A 20030-nucleotide genomic window follows, 5' to 3' on the forward strand; every position below is an offset into this window, starting at 1 on the left:
GTGCCCTCTAGGCACAAAAATTGCTGCATACTTCACTGCTCCACACCTTCCCTGTCCGGGTTGAACCGCACCGCACTTTAAATTCCTCGCGTGGAGTCGTTTGTACACGCTCCCTCGATGGATTGTCTGACGAAGAAATTCAGCACTACCTGTCTGATCACTGCATAACGGCTGTTCATAGAGTTATGAAAAGGGTTGACACGAACATCATTCCAACCCGCACTGTCTTCTTGACATATGACAAAGTTCAACTCCCATCGAAAATCAAAGCAGGCTATGAGATAATTTCCGTTCGCCCTCACGTCCCAAACCCTAAGCGTTGCTATCGGTGTCAGCGCTTCAATCACACCAGCCAGTCCTGTTCCAATCCGGCCAAATGTGTTACGTGTGGCAAGGATGCCCATGAGGGTGCTTGTCCACCTCCATCCCCTCGCTGCATCAACTGTATGGGTGACCACGCTGCTTCCTCTCGAGATTGCCCCATTTTTAAAGACGAAAGGCTCATCCAGGAAATCAGAGTGAAGGAAAAGGTGTCGACCTTTGCTGCTCGAAAATTATTCGCCAGTCGACAGCCCACCATGCCTCCAACAGGAAAATACAGCACTGTCCTTGCTTCTTCTCGGCCAACAAAGGAGGCGGTCACGCAGACTTGCGACCTCACCTTTAGTACCACGGTCGTCAGATCGGCCAATGCAAAGATCGCCCGTTCAACCTCACAACTTTCGCCTGCCCACTCTATGGCTCACCCTTCATCGGGTTCTGCTAAATCTCGAGCCCACAAGTCAGACACCAAGACTTTGAAAAAAGAGCATACCCGTGAAGATTTTTTACGTACCCCAACTTCACAACCATCGATTCCTCCATCTAAACATCATATTTCCAAGAAGGCTAATAAGAAACCCAGTTCATCTCCTTCTCCGCCAAAGCGTGTCCCATCTACGGCACCACCTGGCGGAAATCGCCCTCGGCCGTCTTCTGTGTCGCCGAGGCGCACTGCCGGTGGCCGATCAACCGGCTGATCGCTGGTGGCAGGAGCTGCTCCTGAACAACCTATGGATCAGGATCTTCTGCCTTTGGCTGAATGCCATTCCATGCTGTCGGTCGCAAGCTCTGAGCAGTCGTTGAGTTGACGGCAACCTTGGTCACATTCCTCCCTTTTCTGTTCACCCTATGTCCATTATCCACTGGAATATCCGCAGCATTCGAGTCAATCGGGACGAATTGTCGATCCTCTTACGATCCTACTCGCCGGTCATCTTCTGTCTTCAGGAAACAAAGCTGTGTCCCCATGACCGCTTTGTCCTCTCCCATTTTCAGTCCGTCTGATTTGATCTCCCTTCTGTTGAAGGCACTCCAGCCCATGGAGGACTCATGATTCTTCTCCATGATACTCTCCATTATCACCCAATCCACTTAAACACTTCCTTCCAAGCTGTCACTGTCCTTCTTTCCCTTTGTGGATATACCTTTTCTCTTTGTACTGTATACATTCCATCGTCCACACCAATGGCACGAGCTGATCTCCTTCATCTTCTTGGTCAGTTTCCACCCCCCTATTTGCTGGTTGGGGACTTCAATGCCCACCACCCGCTTTGGGGATCTCCACATCCTTGTCCACGTGGCTCACTATTGCTAGACGTCTTCCATCAAGCGGATCTAGTTTGCCTCAACACTGGGGTTCCTATATTTTTGTCTGCCTCCACGACAAATTTCTCTCATTTGGACCTTTCGTTCGGTACCGTTCCGCTAGCTCGGCGCTTCGAGTGGTTCGCCCTTGATGATAGACACTCGAGTGACCACTTTCCATGTGTCCTTAGACTGCAGCCTCAACTACCATATATGCGCCCGCGACGCTGGAAGTTTGGCGAAGCCGATTGGACACTTTTTTCGTCTCTAGCGACATTCGATGACTGTCACTTTCCTAGCGTCGACGATGAGGTCACACATCTTACCGACGTTATTCTTACAGCTGCGGAACGTTCAATACAACGCACCTCCGAATTGCCCCGGCACCCCGAAATTCCTTGGTGGAACGAGGCATGCCGTGACGCAATACGTGAGCGGCGTCGTTTTCCGCCACCATCCTACTTTGGCCAACTGTATCCGCTATAAGCAGTGCCGTGCGCGATGCCGTCACGTCATCCGCGATAGCCAGAAGGCAAGCTGGAAATTCTTTACTAGCTCATTTAACAACTTCACTCCCTCCTCGGAAGTTTGGAGTCGAATTCGACGGTTATTTGGTGCGCCTAGTTTCTCCCCGGTCTCTGGGCTCACTGTCACGTGTGATACATTAGTGGACCCCATCGCAATTTCTAACTCATTGGGTCAACACTTTGCTGAGATTTCGAGCTCTTCAAATTACCTGCCAGCGTTTCTCCCGAAGAAACGTGCAGCGGAAGTGCGACCTCTTGCTTTCTCCTCTCAAAATCGCGAAAGCTACAATACTGTTTTCTCCATGCGGGAACTCCAACATGCACGCTCTTCTTCTCCTTCCTCCGCCCCAGGACGGGATGGTATCCACATCCAAATGTTGCTGCATTTATCATACCATAGTCTGCTTTACCTCCTTCGCCTTTATAATCGAATTTGGACCAACAGTACTTTTCCCAGACGATGGCGGGAAGCTATCGTCGTTCCTGTTCCGAAACCTGGAAAGGACAAACATCTCCCCTCTAGCTATCGCCCCATTTCTCTCACGAGTAGTGTATATAAGGTTTTGGAGCGTATGGTGAATTGCTGTTTAGCATGGTGGCTGGAGTCCCGCTGTCTTTTGACACCTGCCCAATGTGGTTTCCGAAAGCATCGTTCTGCAGTTGACCATCTTGTTGCTCTCTCCACTTACATCATGAACAATTTTCTCCGGAAACGCCAAACAGCAGCAATATTTTTTGATCTGGAGAGAGCATACGATACCTGTTTGAGGACAGGCATCCTCCGCACACTGTTCTCTTGGGGCTTTCGAGGTCGGTTGCCCCTTTTTCTTCGCGAATTTATGGCAGAGCGCACATTTCGAGTGCAGGTGAACACTACTCTCTCCCGTATTTTCTCCCAAGAAAACAGGGTACCCCAGGGCTCCGTACTAAGTGTTGTACTGTTTGCCATTGCCATAAATCCAATTATGGATTGTCTCCTTCCTGATGTCTCAGGCTCCCTCTTTGTGGACGATTTTGCGATCTACTACAGCTCTCAATGGACCAGTTTTCTTGAACGACGTCTTCAAGGATGTCTCGATCGCCTCTACTCTTGGAGCATCGAAACCAGCTTCCGTTTTTCTCCCAGTAAGACCGTTTGTGTTAATTTTTGGTGACGTAAGAAGTTTCTTCCACCCTCCTTACATCTAGGACCTGTCAGCCTTCCGTTTTCGGACGTCGCTAAATTCTTGGGTCTTATGTTTGACAGAAAACTGTGCTGGTCCTCCCACGTTTCCTATCTTTCGGCTCGCTGTCTGCGATCCCTCAACACCCTCCGTGTCCTGAGTGGTACCTCCTGGGGAGCGGACCGAGTGGTCCTTCCCCGCCTCTATCGCGCCTTAGTGTGCGCGAAATTGGACTATGGAAGCATAGTTTACTCCTCTGCTCGGCCGTCAATTCTTCGTCGTCTCGACTCTATCCACCACCGTGGATTACGTTTAGTGTCTGGAGCTTTTTACACGAGCCCTGTGGAAAGTCTTTATGCTGAGACTGCTGAACCTCCGCTGTCCAATCGGCGAGCAGTCCTTCTGAGTCGTTATGCTAGCCATCTGTCTTCCATGCCTGCTAATCCAGCCCATGACATTTTTTTCGACGCCTCATTTGATGTAGGGTACGCAGGCCACCCTTCCTCCCTACTACCACCGGGAGTCCGCTTCCGTCAACTTCTCCATTCTCTTTCCTTTCTCTTTCCTAAAACCTTCTTGACAACTTGGGGTACAGCACCGCCTTGGCTCCATCCCCGGATCTGCCTGCTCCGTGACCTTTGTCAGTTTCCCAAGGATGGTACCCCTTCACTTGTTTATCGTCGGGCATTTGCTGCTCTATGTGCACAAATGAAGGAAGCCACATTTATTTACACTGATGGCTCGAAAACATCGTTAGGTGTAGGGAGTGCCTATATTGTTGGCGACACCCCAAATCAATTTCGGCTTCCCGACCAGTGTTCGGTTTATGCTGCGGAGCTTTACGCTGTTCTCCAGGCTAACCACTACATCCGCCGCCATCAGCGGATACAGTATGTTATCTGCTCAGATTCTCTCAGCTCTCTCCTCAGTCTCCAAGCTCTTTACCCTGTCCACCCTCTGGTCCACCGGATTCAGGACTGTCTGCGCTTGCTCCACCTGGGGGGCGTCTCGGTGGCGTTCCTCTGGCTCCCAGGACACGTTGGTATCTGTGGAAATGAGGCCAAGATATAGCGGCCAAGACTGCAGTCTCTCTTCTTCGGCCAGCTGTTCAATCGATTCCCTTCACCGATCTACGGAGCGTTTTATGTCGTCGAGTTGTTCTTTTATGGCCTGCCCATTGGTCGACACTTCCCCATAATAAATTGCGGGACGTGAAAGCTCTTCCTTGTGCTTGGACCTCTTCCTCCCGAACGCGTCATCGGGAGGAGGTAATTTTAACTAGACTCCGGATAGGGCACTGTCTTTTTAGCCATCGACATCTTTTAAGCGGCGATCCTCCCCCACTCTGTCCCCACTGCTCTCAGCTGTGGACGGTAAGACACCTTTTAATTGAGTGCCCCTATTTTACTCCGTTACGCGCCTGACTACAGCTGTCGCCTGACATATCGTCCATTTTAGCAGATGACACGCGCTCGACCGATCGTGTTCTCGAGTTTATTAGTGCCAGTGAAATGACGTCAGTCATTTGAAGCCTTTTTTTGGGGACAACCAACCCCTTTCTGTAGTGGATTTTTAAGCCTTCCTTCTGCTTTTAGTTTCTCCAATTTTTTGAGTTTCATTCCCATTTCTGCTGGTTTCTATTTTCGGTTTTTACTGTTTCCTAAGTCTAGGACCGGGCGCTAATGACCATAGCAGTTTTGCGCCCTAAAACCAAAAAACCAAAAACCAACCAAGGGCTCTGTTTGTTCCAAAATTGCCAGCATCCATCCCTGTTGCCCAGCACCTGCTGGATTAATTTTTGAACTGAGTGGTTACAGGGTGATTACATTTTTAAAACTAAATTTCATGAGATTTCAAATTGTCATTTGGATTTTATTAGTATTTATGCCAATGGGTCTAGGCAGGGGTGCTCTGTTGTGTTCCTCATATGTGTCCTTTGGATGGAGCTCATGGAGCAGTTTTCAGTTTGTGGAATTTTTTGCTGTCCTGAGGCCACCTGATGCCAGATGAGATGACATAATCGCAAGTAATTCCCCATCTTCCCAAAATATCCTTGCTATTGGTGAGATGTACCCACTAAATAGGGTGCTGTGAGATGTCGAAGATACTCTCCTTTTCTTGGAAAGGCAGTAAAAGGAAATAATTTTCTGCTGGGTACCAGAGAATGCGGTATCTGGGGAAATGAACTTGCAGCTGCTGAGGAAGCTTGCTCCCTTCAGCTTCCTGCTCACTGTCCAGCCCCCTTGCAGGCAATCCCTACATACCTAACCTAGAAGACCATGTGTTGATGAGAGGCTCAGTAGCTGGATGTAAGAAACAATGAGCTGTATTCGATGAAACCTTCAGTACAACCACAGCTTATGTCCTTCCTATCACTGTGAGCTGAGGAAGCTGCCCTTCCAAGGCTCAGAGAGGGACACCACCAATTGACAAACGGCTCTCTCTTACATATTAAGGACCTGTCAATATGTCAGAGATGTCGAACACAGATGTCCATACAGTGTACTTTAATGGGACGTGTTTTATATGATGACCTCATGGCAGATCTATTTCTCCCAAAGGATCAGCCCTATATTTTAAGTGACAATGACTTTTGTATTTTAAGGTTTTCTGTGTCAGGGCTCCTTCCTGAAATATTCTGTGTAAGATTTTAGTGTGTCGCAGAGTAGCTTGGTCACCCATTATTTCCAAGTAGTCACTCAGCTACAATAATCTGGACTGTTTTAAATGTACTTCTACTGATATTTTGTGTAAGGGGCATTTAAAAAGAAATGAGCCAGAGGCATAATTACAGAAACCAGTACCTGTATGTTAGAAGTATTGACCTTGGCTATTGAGACACTTGTCCCTCTGTGACAGAAGATGGTGAATGGCTGTCTCATAAAATTTCCGGCACTGTAATGTGAACCAGTACGGCATGTACAGCTGGATGTCGTCATCCGAGGTGAATCGTTTGCCCCCTCAGAGCCTTTTTAAGGGGACCAAAAATGGCGTAATCGCTGGGAGAGAGATCCGGACTGTATGGAGGGTGGCCGAGAAACTCCCATTTGAATTTCTGCAGAAGTGCTGCGACTGTGCTGGCCATATGAGGCTTTTGCAGTGTTGTGGAGCAGAATGACCCCACGGGTGAGATTTCCTAGTCATTTTGATTTGAACGCTTGGCGAAGGGTGGTCAAGGTGTGTGAGTAACACTGGGCATTTACTATTGTCCCGTGATGCAGGAAGTGAATCAGAAGGGGGCCATCTTGGTCAAAAGAGAATGTCAGCATAACCTTTCTTGCACTCGTGTGGACGACGACGTTCAGCTGTATGTGCAGAACTGGTTCACATTGCAGCCCCGGGAATTTTATGAGACAGCCATTCACCACCTTGTGTTACAGTGGGACAAGTGTCTCAACAAGCAGGGTCAGTACTTTACTTCTAACATACAGGTAATACAGGTACTGGTTTCTGTAATTATGCCTTCGGCTCATTTCTTCTTGAACACACCTTATACTTGGTTTTATCTAGGTATTCTGCTGTGTTTTATGTGCATTTAATGGCTGGTCATTTATGAAACTCCTAGTGTCACTCATGTTCTGAATTCTTGTGTGTTGATACAGCTTAGTTTTAAAATTTAGTGTTTCTTTTTTTTTTCTTCTTTTATTATTATTTTGTGTTAGCTATCCGATGTCTTTTCTCAGTTTTTCTATTCTGATCTGTAGCCTGTGTTGCCATGCTGGTTTTGTGGGTTTCTTCTGTGTGTTGGTTGGTTCTGATCTCTGCCTAGTGTGTATATTTAGTGTAGTGAGTGCTCCTATATAAACCAGTAGTTGTAACTCTTCCATTGTTGTGTTTTCATTTATTTTGTTGTGTATGATTGTGTTGATAGTTTTTATTGTTGTTTCGACTTGTGGGTTATTTGGCGGTCTATGCAAGAATGGTCTAATGTCTGTAATTGTGTCTTTGTGTTCTATGTATGTCAGCTGAAATTTTTCTTCTATATCTAACATGTGTGTCACTTCGTGTTCTATTTGTGCTTGTTCTGGTGGCTGTCTTAAGATTTCGTTTTCCTCTGATTGCTTAATTGATGTGTGTTGTTCTTTGTTTGTTTGCTCTGGGATGTTTGAGCCCATTACTGTATTTTCTTCTTCTTCTGATTGCACATTATTTTGTTCTAGTATTTGTTGTACTTGTTGTTTGATGTTTTCTAATTCTGACTGGGGTATCCTGTTATTTTTGATTACTACACGGATCTGATCAGCTAGTCATTGTTCTGTTAAAAATTTTAATTCTGGGTATCTGGTAATAAATGTTGTGTATACTTGTGATCTGTATCCAGTTGTGTTGGTTCCTAGGTTTTGTTGCTTGGTAATAACAGAACATGAGGTGTCGATTAACTTCATCTGACCATCTCATCCTCTGTCTTTGTTTTCCTTCTAGGGTGGTTGCAGGAAGCATATCCTGCAAAACACCTCAATTTGGATTTAAATCATTTTCCAGTTGGCTAGCAGTGTCGTTACCATTGTGGGCGGGCATAGGGTTCAAGCGTCGTCCCCGACCACGACAGCGCTTGTCCGAGGCTTCTTTAGTTCTGTCCTGAACCAACTAATCACACTAAAAGGGGGGTTAGCCCTATTAGTGGTTTGTTCTTTTTGTCGCCTTTTACGACTGGCAGAACATACCGGAGGCCTATTCTTTATTATTATTATTATTATTATTATTATTATTATTATAATAGATTTCCACCACCCTCCTCTCTGTTTATTTCATGCAAAGGCACTGATAGTCTCCCCATTTAGCACCCTAAAACACTAAACACTAACTTAAACAATATTATGGAAAGGTAGATTGCTACTCACTATACAGATGACATGCTGAGTTGTAGGCAGGCCCAACAAAAAGACTGTTGCAAATAAGCTTTTGCCCAAAGCCTTTTTCAAAAAAGAAAAATGTGCAACATTCACATAAGCAGGCACACCTCACACTCATATGACCACTATCTCCAGCGACTCAGGCTAAAAAACTGTCTGGCTGGAACAGCCAGACATACATAGCGGTTACGTGAGGCGTGCTTGCTTTTTTCACTCATGTTTACCTCTTATTCTGTTCGCAGATCCTGGTATGTTTATTTCTTAGTTCAAATAAATAGTGTTCTATTTAAGGGTGTTTTCTTTTTTTAACTAAGAGTACAACCCCCAATTATGTTCCTATGTATTTTCAGGTTTTATAAGTTATTCATGAAATTGATGAAGCTTGTTTAGGGACTAAGCACAGTATGACAACTGCACAGTCTCTCTTTTGCAAACTATTATTTACATCCAGATTGATTAGCATTCTGATTTTGTTTCAACCTTACAATTTATTGAATTTGACAATGTTATAGTTATTTTGTCTTGTTTCTTATAACTTTATATACGTACCTTTGTATTGCCCGTTTTCTGCAACAATAGTAGAAAGTATATTTTGAGCCTAACTTGACCTATGTCATTAATTTACTAAGAAGCTTGTTCCAGCATGGAGGGACACAGAATTTTTCTATTGTATCCCATCCACAGCACAGTTCTCTGTCTACAAAAAAAAAAAAAAAAAAAAAAAAAAAACCTGCAGTCTCTGTACATAGAACTTTATCAGAAATTTTTGTTATATAAATGATGTGTGCACAAAACATACATTTGGCATGCCAAGAAGTCTGATACTGTGTGTCTCCAATGGTTAAGTGTGTGAATAAAATTTAGCCACTTATGACTATTCCATTTCATTGTGTCTTTACCTTTAATGAATACTGTGCCAAGTAAAATTCTGTGTTATATTCCATGATGACTTATTCACTTACATATTTTTTTCTTGTCATAGTATGGACTGCTGGTCCCAACTGTATAAAATATTGTGTTGTTCAGTGCATTCTGATATTCTTCACAGCTGAAAGGTTTTTCCAGATTCTGCATTTTTTGGAAAGTAGAGAGGATATCGAGGTCCTGAAAAATATTTTTTATTATTAAATTTATTTGGAATAGTAGATTTTCATATCATATTTTGCAGCCAGTAGATACCCATCTCACCTACTATATCAATAATATTTTGTTGTATGAGAATGCTGGTTGGTTACTTTCAAATGCTAATAGTTTGTAACAACTTGATCCCCATTTCAGCTATTGGTGATTATGGCCCATAAATGTCTCTTGGTTACTAACATAATGTACATTACACATATATCAATTTAATAATGAAGATTATGAAAATTATTTAAATTTAAAATTCTAGTTATTTGTACTTACTCATTCTTTTATTGCTTTGGATAAATTTGACAATGTGTGTGTATTACAGTTGCTATGTCAACAAGTGACTTCTGATAGGCAGTTGTTCTGCTACAGCAGTCTTATGTTGATTTGGTTAGTTCATAGATGTTGATAATAAAGTAATATATGCCTTATGTAAAGGCCAATTGATAAAAAAATACCTTTTTGATTGTTCACTGTCCAAAAGAAAAACATAGACACATTTCCTCCTTGAGTTAAGTTACTGTAAATTCAGTTAGATAGTAAGCATTATTTTTTTCAGGTAAACTGGATGTCAGAGATGCAACACATATAAGAATTCTTCAGACCGTTTATTACAGATTTACTGGTGCAAATTTGGGCTGCCCATGCTATGGGGTGCACTGGGAGCATATAGGTTTTCAGGTAAGATACAGGAATCTTTCAGTGACTTAGTTATTTAGTCCACGAATAACTATATAATCTTAAAAAAAACGCCTTTTGATTAGCTGTAAGTGATCATAAAGAAGTTTGCAACCGATTGTCAGTGTCTTCTACCAGTAATTTTATGCAGATAGATCTCTGTAATGCCGCGACTAATGTGGAAGTGTAATTGGTTCCTATAATTGTAAAGCATGGTAGAAAGAAAAGTGCAGAACAAATCTGGAATAAACAATTGTTGCTTTGGAAGAAATAGAGGTACCACAGACTTTTCAATGTAACCAGAATCAGTCCTCCTAACACAACTGAAGACCAGATGATCACAGCAGTTTGGGAAATGTAACTTCCCACCTCTTGTCTACTATGTAAAATTAATGCAGTGTGGCTCAGTATTACAAGTCACCATAGTGCATCATTTTGCATGTTGTGCAGTTCATTGTGCTGTCTCAAAAAAAGTGAGAACTGCAATAATAATGAGTATGAAATCTAATCATCACTTAATTTCATATGTCTTCATTTCTTTCAGCTGGGGTATTAAGTTCAGCAAATACTAATAATGTAACTAGGTCTTTCTTTCCAAAATAAACAAGTAATTCTCTTGTCACATACTCTTTTTTAGATTACATATTTGCATCCATACATAACTGAAGGCTCTGTCCAGACTGACTTAAGAGTAACTTCTGACTAACTGAAGGCTAACAGTGTTTCAGTGCAGCCTGTGCCTAAATTGCTTACATTGCTAACTGAAACATATACATTCTACTGACATTATTTTCTGATATTTATGTGCATATAACATAATATAATTTCTACAAGGTAACAAGTGGTTTTATATATGAACAATAATTATGAAATAATGAAAAGTAAATATTTTCAGTCATATTTTGACTAATGTTACATTGTTAATGGACCCTTCTGCTTGACAACTTCATAAAATATTAATCAAATGTGAAAAATCACAGTTTGAAGTCAAAAATAATAAAAACATTTTACAATTCATTCATAAATGTTTGAACATACAGTCTTACATAGTTTCATAAAAGTACAATTTCATAGCAGAGCTATCTGTTCCTTAAGAATGTGTAGTTTTAATGGTGCAAATAATTTAATAACACTCTTGTCGTCCACAAAATCTTGTAGTAGATTAATGTTCTTTTAACATCTAATTTTACAACACTTGTTAGCAACGGTTATTGGAAATTCATACATGAAATGTTTAATTATTGTGTCCTTTGGAAGTTATTTATATGATTATAACACATATTCTGAAATTAAGTTAATCAGAACCATGAATTGACAAACAAAAATCTTGCCTATTACAATTTTAATTGTTGCATGTAATTTCATACTTAATATCTGGTGTAAGAACTATATGCCATAAGGGTTGTTGTAAGGCAATACAACAATGCTCCATTTAGTTATGTTTGTGTAATTGACTGGTTAATTATGACAATTAAACAATAGAAACCCCAAGTTGGAATATAGACAATATAAGGAAAAGGATAGATTGCTACTTACCATAAAGATTACATGGTGAGTTTACAGACAGGTACACTTAGCTTTCAGCCTAAGCTCGTTCACACACACACACACACACACACACACACACACACACACGCATTCATTAACACAGGCAAGCACACATCATGCATACATGACCACAATCTCCAGCAGCTCAGACTGGAATGCATTCTGGTTCAAACTGCTGGAGATGGCAGATGCTTGCTTGTTACTTTATTTATTTATTTATTTATTTACACGTGAAGTTCTGTAGGACCAAATTGAGGTGCAAATCTCCAAGGTCATGGAATGTGTCAGTATGTGAAATTACAACGTAAAAGTAATAACAGATAAAAATAAAATGTTTATGAACCTGAAAAAGTAAAGCTATAAGTTTAAGTAAATGCAGTCAACAATACAACAAGAATCAGCTTAATTTTTCAAGGAACTCCTTCACAAAATAGAAGGAGTGACCCATGAGGAAACTCATCAGTTTCGATTTTAAGGCGCATGGATTACTGCTAAGATTTTTGAATTCTTGTGGTAACTTATTGAATATAGATGCAGCAGTGTACTGCACTCCTTTCTGCACAAGAATTAAGGAAGTCTGATCCAAATGCAGGTTTGATTTCTGCCAAGTATAAACTGAGCGAAAGCTGTTTATTCTTGGGAGTAAGCTAATATTGGTAACAAGAAATAACAGTAAGGAATACATATATTGAGAGGCAAATGCCAAAATACCCAGACTCGTGAACAAGGGTCGACAAGAGGTTTGTGAACTAACACCACTTATTGCCCAAACCGCCCACTTCTGAGCCAAAAATATCCTTTTAGAATGGGAAGCGTTATCCCAAAATATAATACCATATGACATGAGCAAATGAAAATAAGCAAAGTAGACTAATTTTCGTGTTGAACGATCACTTAGTTCAGATACCGTTCGAATAGTAAAAATGGCAGAATTAAGTCTTTGAACAAGATCCTGAACATGGTCTTTCCATGACAGTGTAGTATCTATCTGAACACACAGAAATTTGAACTGTCCAGTTTCACTATTTGTATGCCCATTCTGTGAAATTAAAATGTCACCTTTTGTTGAAATGTGTGTTAGAAGCTGTAAAAACTGAGTCTTACTGTGATTTAGTGTTAGTTTATTTTATACAAGCCATGTACTTAGATCTTGAATTGCACTATTTGAAACTGAGCCAATGTTGCACCCAACATCCTTTACTACCAAGCTAGTACCAAGCGAGGTGGCGCAGTGGTTAGCACACTGGACTCGCATTCGGGAGGACGACTGTTCAATCCCGTCTCCAGCCATCCTGATTTAGGTTTTCCGTTATTTCCCTAAATCGTTTCAGGCAAATGCCGGGATGGTTCCTTCCCCATCCTTCCCTAACCCGAGCTTGCGCTCAGTCTCTAATGACCTCGTTGTCGACGGGACGTTAAACAACACTAACCTAACCTAACCTACCAAGCTAGTGTCATCAGCAAACATAAATATTTTAGAGTTTCCTGTAATACTAGAGGGCATATCATGTATATAAATATCATTTATATAAATAAGGAACAGGAGTAGCTCTAACACTGATCCCTGGGGCACCCCCCACTTGACTGTACCCCACCCAGACCCCACATCACAGCCATTCTCAACACTGTGAATAATGACTTTTAGCTGTCTGTTGCTAAAGCAAGAGGTGAACCAGTTCTGATCTCTCCGTATTCTGCAATGGTCCAACTTCTGGAGCAATATTTTGTGATGAACACAATCAAACACCTTAGTTAACTCAAAAAATATGCCTAGTGTTCGAAAACTTTTCTTCAATGCATCCAGTACATTGCAGAAAAAGAGAATATAACATTTTCAGTTGTTAAATGACTTCTAAAGCCGACCTGTACATTGTTAGCAAATTGTGTGATATAAAATGATCAATTATCTTTACACAGCCATTTCAATAACTTCAGGAAACACTGATGGCATAGAAATAGGTCTAAAATTGTCTGCATTATCCTGTTCTCCCTTTTTATAAAGTGGCTTTACTACTGAGTGCTTTAATCATTCAGGAAACTGACCATTCCTAAAGGAAAAATTACAAATATGGCTAAATACGGGGCTAACATTTGCAGAATAGTACTTTATTATTCTGCTAGGCACTCCATTATATCCATGAGAGTCCATAGTCTTAAGTGATTTAATTATTGACTCTATCTCCTCCTTGTCTGTATCACAGAGGAGTATTTCAGACATCAATCTCGGAAAGGCATTTGCCAAGAGAGTTAAATGATTCCATGTTGAAACTAGATTTTTATTTAATTCACCAGCAATGCTCAGAAAGTGATTGTTAAATACTGTACATATATCTGACTTGTCAGTAACAGAAATATTTTTACAACAAACTGACTTTATATCGTCAACCTTGTGCTGCTGACCACACATTTCCTTCACAACTGACCATGTTGTTGTTGTTGTTGTTGTTGTTGCGGTCTTCAGTACAGAGACTGGTTTGATGCAGCTCTCCATGCTACTCAATCCTGTGCAAGCTTCTTCATCTCCCAGTACCTACTGCAACCTACATCCTTCTGAATCTGTTTAGTGTTTTCATCTCTTGGTCTCCCTCTACAATTTTTACCCTCCACACTACCCTCCAATGCTAAATTGGTGATCCCTTGATGCCTCAGAATATGCCCTACCAACCGATCTCTTCTTCTGGTGAGGTTGTGCCACAAATTTCTCTTCTCTCCAATTCTATTCAATACCTCCTCATTAGTGAAGTGATACAAATAATTTCAGAAACGACTTCCTGACACTTAAATCTATACTCGATGTTAACAAATTTCTCTTCTTCAGAAAAACTTTCCTTGCCATTGTCAGTCTACATTTTATATCCTCTCTACTTCGACCATAATCAGTTATTTTGCTCCACAAATAGCAAAACTCTTTTACTACTTTAAGTTGTCTCATTTCCTAATCTAATTCCCTCAGCATCACCCGATTTAATTCGACTACATTCCATTATCCTCGTTTTGCTGTTGTTGATGTTCATGTTATACCCTCCTTTCAAGATTCTGTCCATTCCATTCAACTGCTATTCCAAGTCCTTTGCTGTCTCTGACAGAATTAAAATGTCATCGACGAACCTCAAAGTTTTTATTTCTTCTCCATGAATTTTAATACCTACTCCGAACTTTTCTTTTGTTTCCTTTACTGCTTGCTCGTTATACAGATTGAATAACATTGGGGAGAGGCTACAACCCTGTCTCACTCCCTTCCCAACCACTGCTTCCCTTTCATGTCCCTCGACTCTTATAACTCTCATCTAGTTTCTGTACAAATTGTAAATAGCCTTTTGCTCTCTATATTTTACCCTTGCCACCTTCAGAATTTGAAAGAGAGTATTCCAGGCAACATTGTCAAAAGCTTTCTCTAAGTCTGCAAATGCTAAAAAGTAGGTTTGCCGTAACTTAATCTAGCTTCTGTTATAAGTCGTAGGGTCAGTATTGCCTCACGTGTTCAAATATTTCTACGGAATCCAAACTGATCTTCCCCAAGGTCGGCTTTTACCAGTTTTTCCATTCGTCTGTAAAGAATTCACGTTAGTATTTTGCAGCCGTGGCTTATTAAACTGATAGTTCGGTAATTTTCACATCTGTCAACACCTGCTTTCTTTGGGATTGGAAATATTATGTTATTCTTGAAATCTGAGGGTATTTCGCCTGGCACATACATCTTGCTCACTAGATGGTAGAGTTTTGTTAAGCCTTGCTCTCCCAAGGCTGTCAGTAGTTCTAGTGGAATGTTGTCTATTCCTGGGGTCTTGTTTCGACTTAGGTCTTTCAGTGCTCTGTCAAACTCTTCCTGCAGTATCATATCTCTATTTCATCTTAACTACACTCTCTTCCATTTCTATAATATTGTCCTAAAGAACATCGCCCTTGTATAGACCCTCTATATACTCCTTCCACGTTTCTGCTTTCCCTTCTTTGCTTAGTACTGGGTTTCCATGTGAGCTCTTGATATTCATGCAAGTGGTTCTCTTTTCTCCAACGGTCTCTTTAATTTTTCTGTAGGCAGTATCTGTCTTATTCCTAGTGATGCGCCTCTACATCCTTACATTTGTCCTCTAGCCATCCCTGCTTAACCATTTTGCACTTTCTGTCGATCTCATTTTTGAGACGTTTGTATTCCTTTTTGCCTGCTTCATTTACTGCATTTTTATATTTTCTCCTTTCATCAATTAAATTCAATATTTCTTCTGTTACCCAAGGATTTATATTAGCCCCTGTCTTTTTACCTACTTGATCCGTGCTGTCAATTGTTCCCTTATGCTCTCCCTGAAACTCTGTGCAACCTCTGGTTTAGTCAGTTTATCCAGGTCCCATCTCCTTAAATTCCCACCTTTTTGCAGTTTCTTCAGTTTTAATCTACAGTTCATAACCAATAGATTGTGGTCAGAGTCCACATCTGCCCCTGGAAATGTCTTACAATGTAAAACCTGGTTCCTGAATCTCTGTCTTACCATTATATAATCTATCGGAGACCTTCCAGTATCTCCAGGCTTCTTCCATGTATACAGCCTTCTTTTATGATTCTTGAACCAAGTGTTAGCTATGATTAAATTATGCTCTGTGGAAAATTCTACCAGGCGGTTTCCTCTTTCATTCCGTAATCCCATTCCATATTCACCTACTAAGTTTCCTTCTCTTCCTTTTCCTTCTATCGAGTTCCAGTCACCCTTGACAATTAAATTTTCATCTCCCTTCACTATCTGAATAATTTCTTTGATTTCATCATACATTTCATCAATCTTTTCTTCATCTGCGGAACTAGTTGGCATATAAACTTGTACTACTGTGGTAGGTGTGGGCTTCGTATCTATCTTGGCCACAATAATGCATTCACTATGCTGTTTGTAGTAGCTTACCCGCATTCCTATTTTCCTATTCGTGATTAAACCTACTCCTGCACTACCCCTATTTGATTTTGTGTTTATAACCCTGTTTCACTTGACCAGAAGTCTTGTTCCTCCTGCCATCGAACTTCACTAATTTCCACTATATGTAACTTTAGCCTATCTATTTCCCTTTTAAATTTTCTAACCTACCTGCCCGATTAAGGGATCTGACATTCCACGCTCCGATCCGTAGAACGCCAGTTTTCTTTCTCCTGATAACAATGTCCTCTTGATTAGTCCCCGCCCGGAGATCCGAATGGGGGACTATTTTACCTCCGGAATATTTTACCCAAGAGAACGCCATCATCATTTAACCACACAGTAAAGTTGCATGCCCTCGGGGAAAATTACGGCTGTAGTTTCCCCTTGCTTTCAGCCGTTTGCAGTACCAGCACAGCACGGTCGTTTTGGTTAGTGTTACAAGGCCAGATCAGTCAATCATCCAGACTGTTGCCCCTGCAACTACTGAAAAGGCTGCTGCCCCTCTTCAGGAACCACACGTTTGTCTGGCCTCTCAACAGATATCCCTCCGTTGTGGTTGCACCTACGATACGGCTATCTGTATTGCTGAGGCACGCAGGCCTCCCCACCAATGGCAAGGTCCATGGTTCAGTGGAGGGGGAGGGGGGGGCAACTGACCATATGGTTTTAATTAATAGCTAATTCACAGGATAAAATTAAAACCAACTGACCGTATGGTTTTAATTTTATCCCGTGAATTAGCTATTCTATTTGTGTATCACATACTCTTTGCCTTCCTAATAACATTTTAAGCACCTTACAGTACTGTTTGTAATGGGCCATATAGCTTGATTGTGACTATTTCTAACATTTTGATATAATTCCCGCTTTGTTCTGTGTGATATCTTTATCCCAGTAGTCAGCCACCCAGGCTGACTTTTACTGCTAGTACCCTATTTAGAATGTTTTAATGGAAAGCAACTCTCAAAGAGCATGAGAAATGTGTTAAGGAAAGCATTATATTTGTCATCTATGTTATTGGCACAATAAACATCTTACCACTCTTGCTCCTTGATGAGGTTTAAAAAACTCTGTTGCTGTTGGATTAACTTTCCTACATAGTTTGTAATTGTATGTGACATTTGTTTGAGTACAAAAGCCTTTTAGTGTTAAATTTTGTGCATCATTATCTGAAAGGCCATTCACCCTTTTACTAACAGAATGCCCATTTAGTAATGAAGAATGAATAAAAACATTGTCTATGGCTGTGCTGCTGTTCCCCTGCACCCTAGATGGAAAAAAAAACTGTGTGCATCAGATCATATGAATTTAGGAGATCTACCAACATCTTTTTTCTTGCACCATCATACACAAAATTAATATTGAAGTTACTACATGTAACTAATTTCTGGTAATTCCTATAAAGTGAATCAAGAACACTCTCTAGCTTGAGCAGAAATGCTCTGAAGTTACAGTTAGGGGCCTATAAACAACAGTTAAAAGTTTAGTTTCACTAATTTCAACTGCCCCTGCACAACATTTCAAATATCTGTTCAGTGCAGTGCTGTGATACATCTATGGACTCAAATGGAATACTGTTTTCTTAAATACATGGCCACTCCCCCACCCCGCAAGGAACTCCTTGAAAAACATCTAACTAATCTGTAACCTGGTAAAGGAAGCCTATGAATTGTCAAATTATTTAAGTGATGCCCTGATATACCAATAATTTCAGAGTCAGCATCTATAAGTAGTTCACTAACTTTATGTCTAATAACTCTTATATTTTGATGAAATATGCTAATTCCTCCTCTATTTGGAAACATGACGTTCTCTGAAGGTGAGCCCTTAGTTAGAGGACTTCCTCTGAGCAGGTATACCTATCAACTGACTTCAGTCTTAAAAAAGGTGCAGCTCTAACACCAACTACTACTACCTGTTAAGGTGCGGGCTATGCCTAGTGAAACCTGATCTACTAGTAGACTCAACTGGAAAGCTTTGGCTGAAAGCTAAGTGTATAACAGCCTTTCCGGTGTGCCTATCTGCAATTCAGCATGCCATCTTTATAATAAGTAGCAATCTATCCTTTTCCTTATGGTGTTAATTATGACATTTGCATCACGGAAGGTATCACAAGTGAAAGTACTGTACCATTCAAACTAAGTGGAACAAAAGTGTTGAATGACTCATTATGCTTAATCCACATATGACAAAATGCAGGCATTGATTTGACCGTGTATAGATTCTCTTTTTCCTTGTGTTAAAGCTATACTTGAATATGAACTAGGATTTATATTAATAGTGTACTACTTTTCTAAAATTTTGGCTTAAAAAGAAAAAACCCCTCAAAAACTTGCACACTCTTGTACTTGAACAAAGATTGTGAGCCAGGAGAGGTCTTAAATCTCTAAAACATATATATTTTTTTAAGTTCATTGATGAAGCCTTTCAAGGTGTCTGTGCACTATACATGAGGTGACAAGTCATGGGAGACCTGCTAATATCATGTAGGGCTTCCATTTGCCCTGTGTAGTGCAGCAACGTGACATGGCATGGACTCAACACGTCATTGGAAGTCCCCTGCATAAATACTGAGCAATGCTGCATCTGTAGCTGTGCATAATTGCGAAAGTGTTGCCAGCGCAATATTTTATGCATGAACTCACCTTTCAATTATGTCCCATGAATGCTAGATGGGGTTCATGTCGAGCAATCTGGATGGCCAAATCAGTTTCTCAAATTATGCAGAATGTTCTTCAAACCAATCGTGAACAATTGTGGCCTGGTGACATGAAATATGGAAACGTGACACCCATGAATGGCTGCAAACTGTCTCCTAGTAACTGAACATAACCATTTCTGGTCAATGATCAGCTCAGTTGGACCAGAGGACCCAGTCCATTCCATGTAAATACAGCCCACACTATTTATGGAGCCACCACCAGCTTATATAGTGCCTTGTTGACAACTGTGGTCCATTGGCTTTGTGGGGTCTGCACCACACTTTAACCATACTGTCATCAGTTCTCACCAAATGAAATTTGGACCCATCTGACCTGGGCATGGTCTTCCAGTCGTTCAGGGTTCAACCGATATGGTCACAAACCCAGGAGGGCTACTGCAGACAATGTGCTGTTAGCAGAGGCGCACTCTTTGGTCATCTGCTTTCATAGGCCCTTGATGCCAGATTTTGCAACACTGTCCTAACGGGTATGTTTGTCATACGATCTGCATTGATTTCTGCAGTTGTTTCATGCATTGTTGCTGGTTCGTTAGAACTGACAACTCTACGAAAATACCACTGCTCTTGGTCATTAAGTGAATTGTCCATGGTGAGAGCTAAGGCCTGAAGATTTTGTATCCTTGGCACACTCTTGTCGGTGCATATCTTGGAATATTGAACTTCCTATTCATTTCCAAAATGGAATGTTCCATTCATCTAGCTCCAACTGCCATTCCACATTGAAAGTCTGTTAATTCCCCGTTTTGTGGCCATAATCACCTCGGAAACCTATCCACATGTATCACCTGAGCACAAATGATGGCTCTGTCAGTGCACTGCCCTTTTATATCTTGTGTATGTGATACTTCTTCTTCAGTAGCTCTACAGCCCTTGGTGAGCCT

At 41.1% G+C, this 20030-nt stretch overlaps 1 protein-coding gene across 1 annotated transcript in view; it reads left to right on the plus strand.

Moving 5' to 3' along the window:
- Window positions 1-20030, plus strand: part of LOC124789941 (ELMO domain-containing protein 3-like) — a 129943-nt gene that overhangs the window by 63532 nt on the left and 46381 nt on the right. Inside the window, exon 4 of the mRNA XM_047257470.1 lies at window positions 9857-9978. Coding sequence (XP_047113426.1) covers window positions 9857-9978 — 122 coding nt within the window. The remainder of the gene's footprint in view (window positions 1-9856; window positions 9979-20030) is intronic.

This window comes from Schistocerca piceifrons, chromosome 3 (assembly GCF_021461385.2).
Source record: "Schistocerca piceifrons isolate TAMUIC-IGC-003096 chromosome 3, iqSchPice1.1, whole genome shotgun sequence".
In the NCBI taxonomy this organism is placed as follows: domain Eukaryota; kingdom Metazoa; phylum Arthropoda; class Insecta; order Orthoptera; family Acrididae; genus Schistocerca; species Schistocerca piceifrons.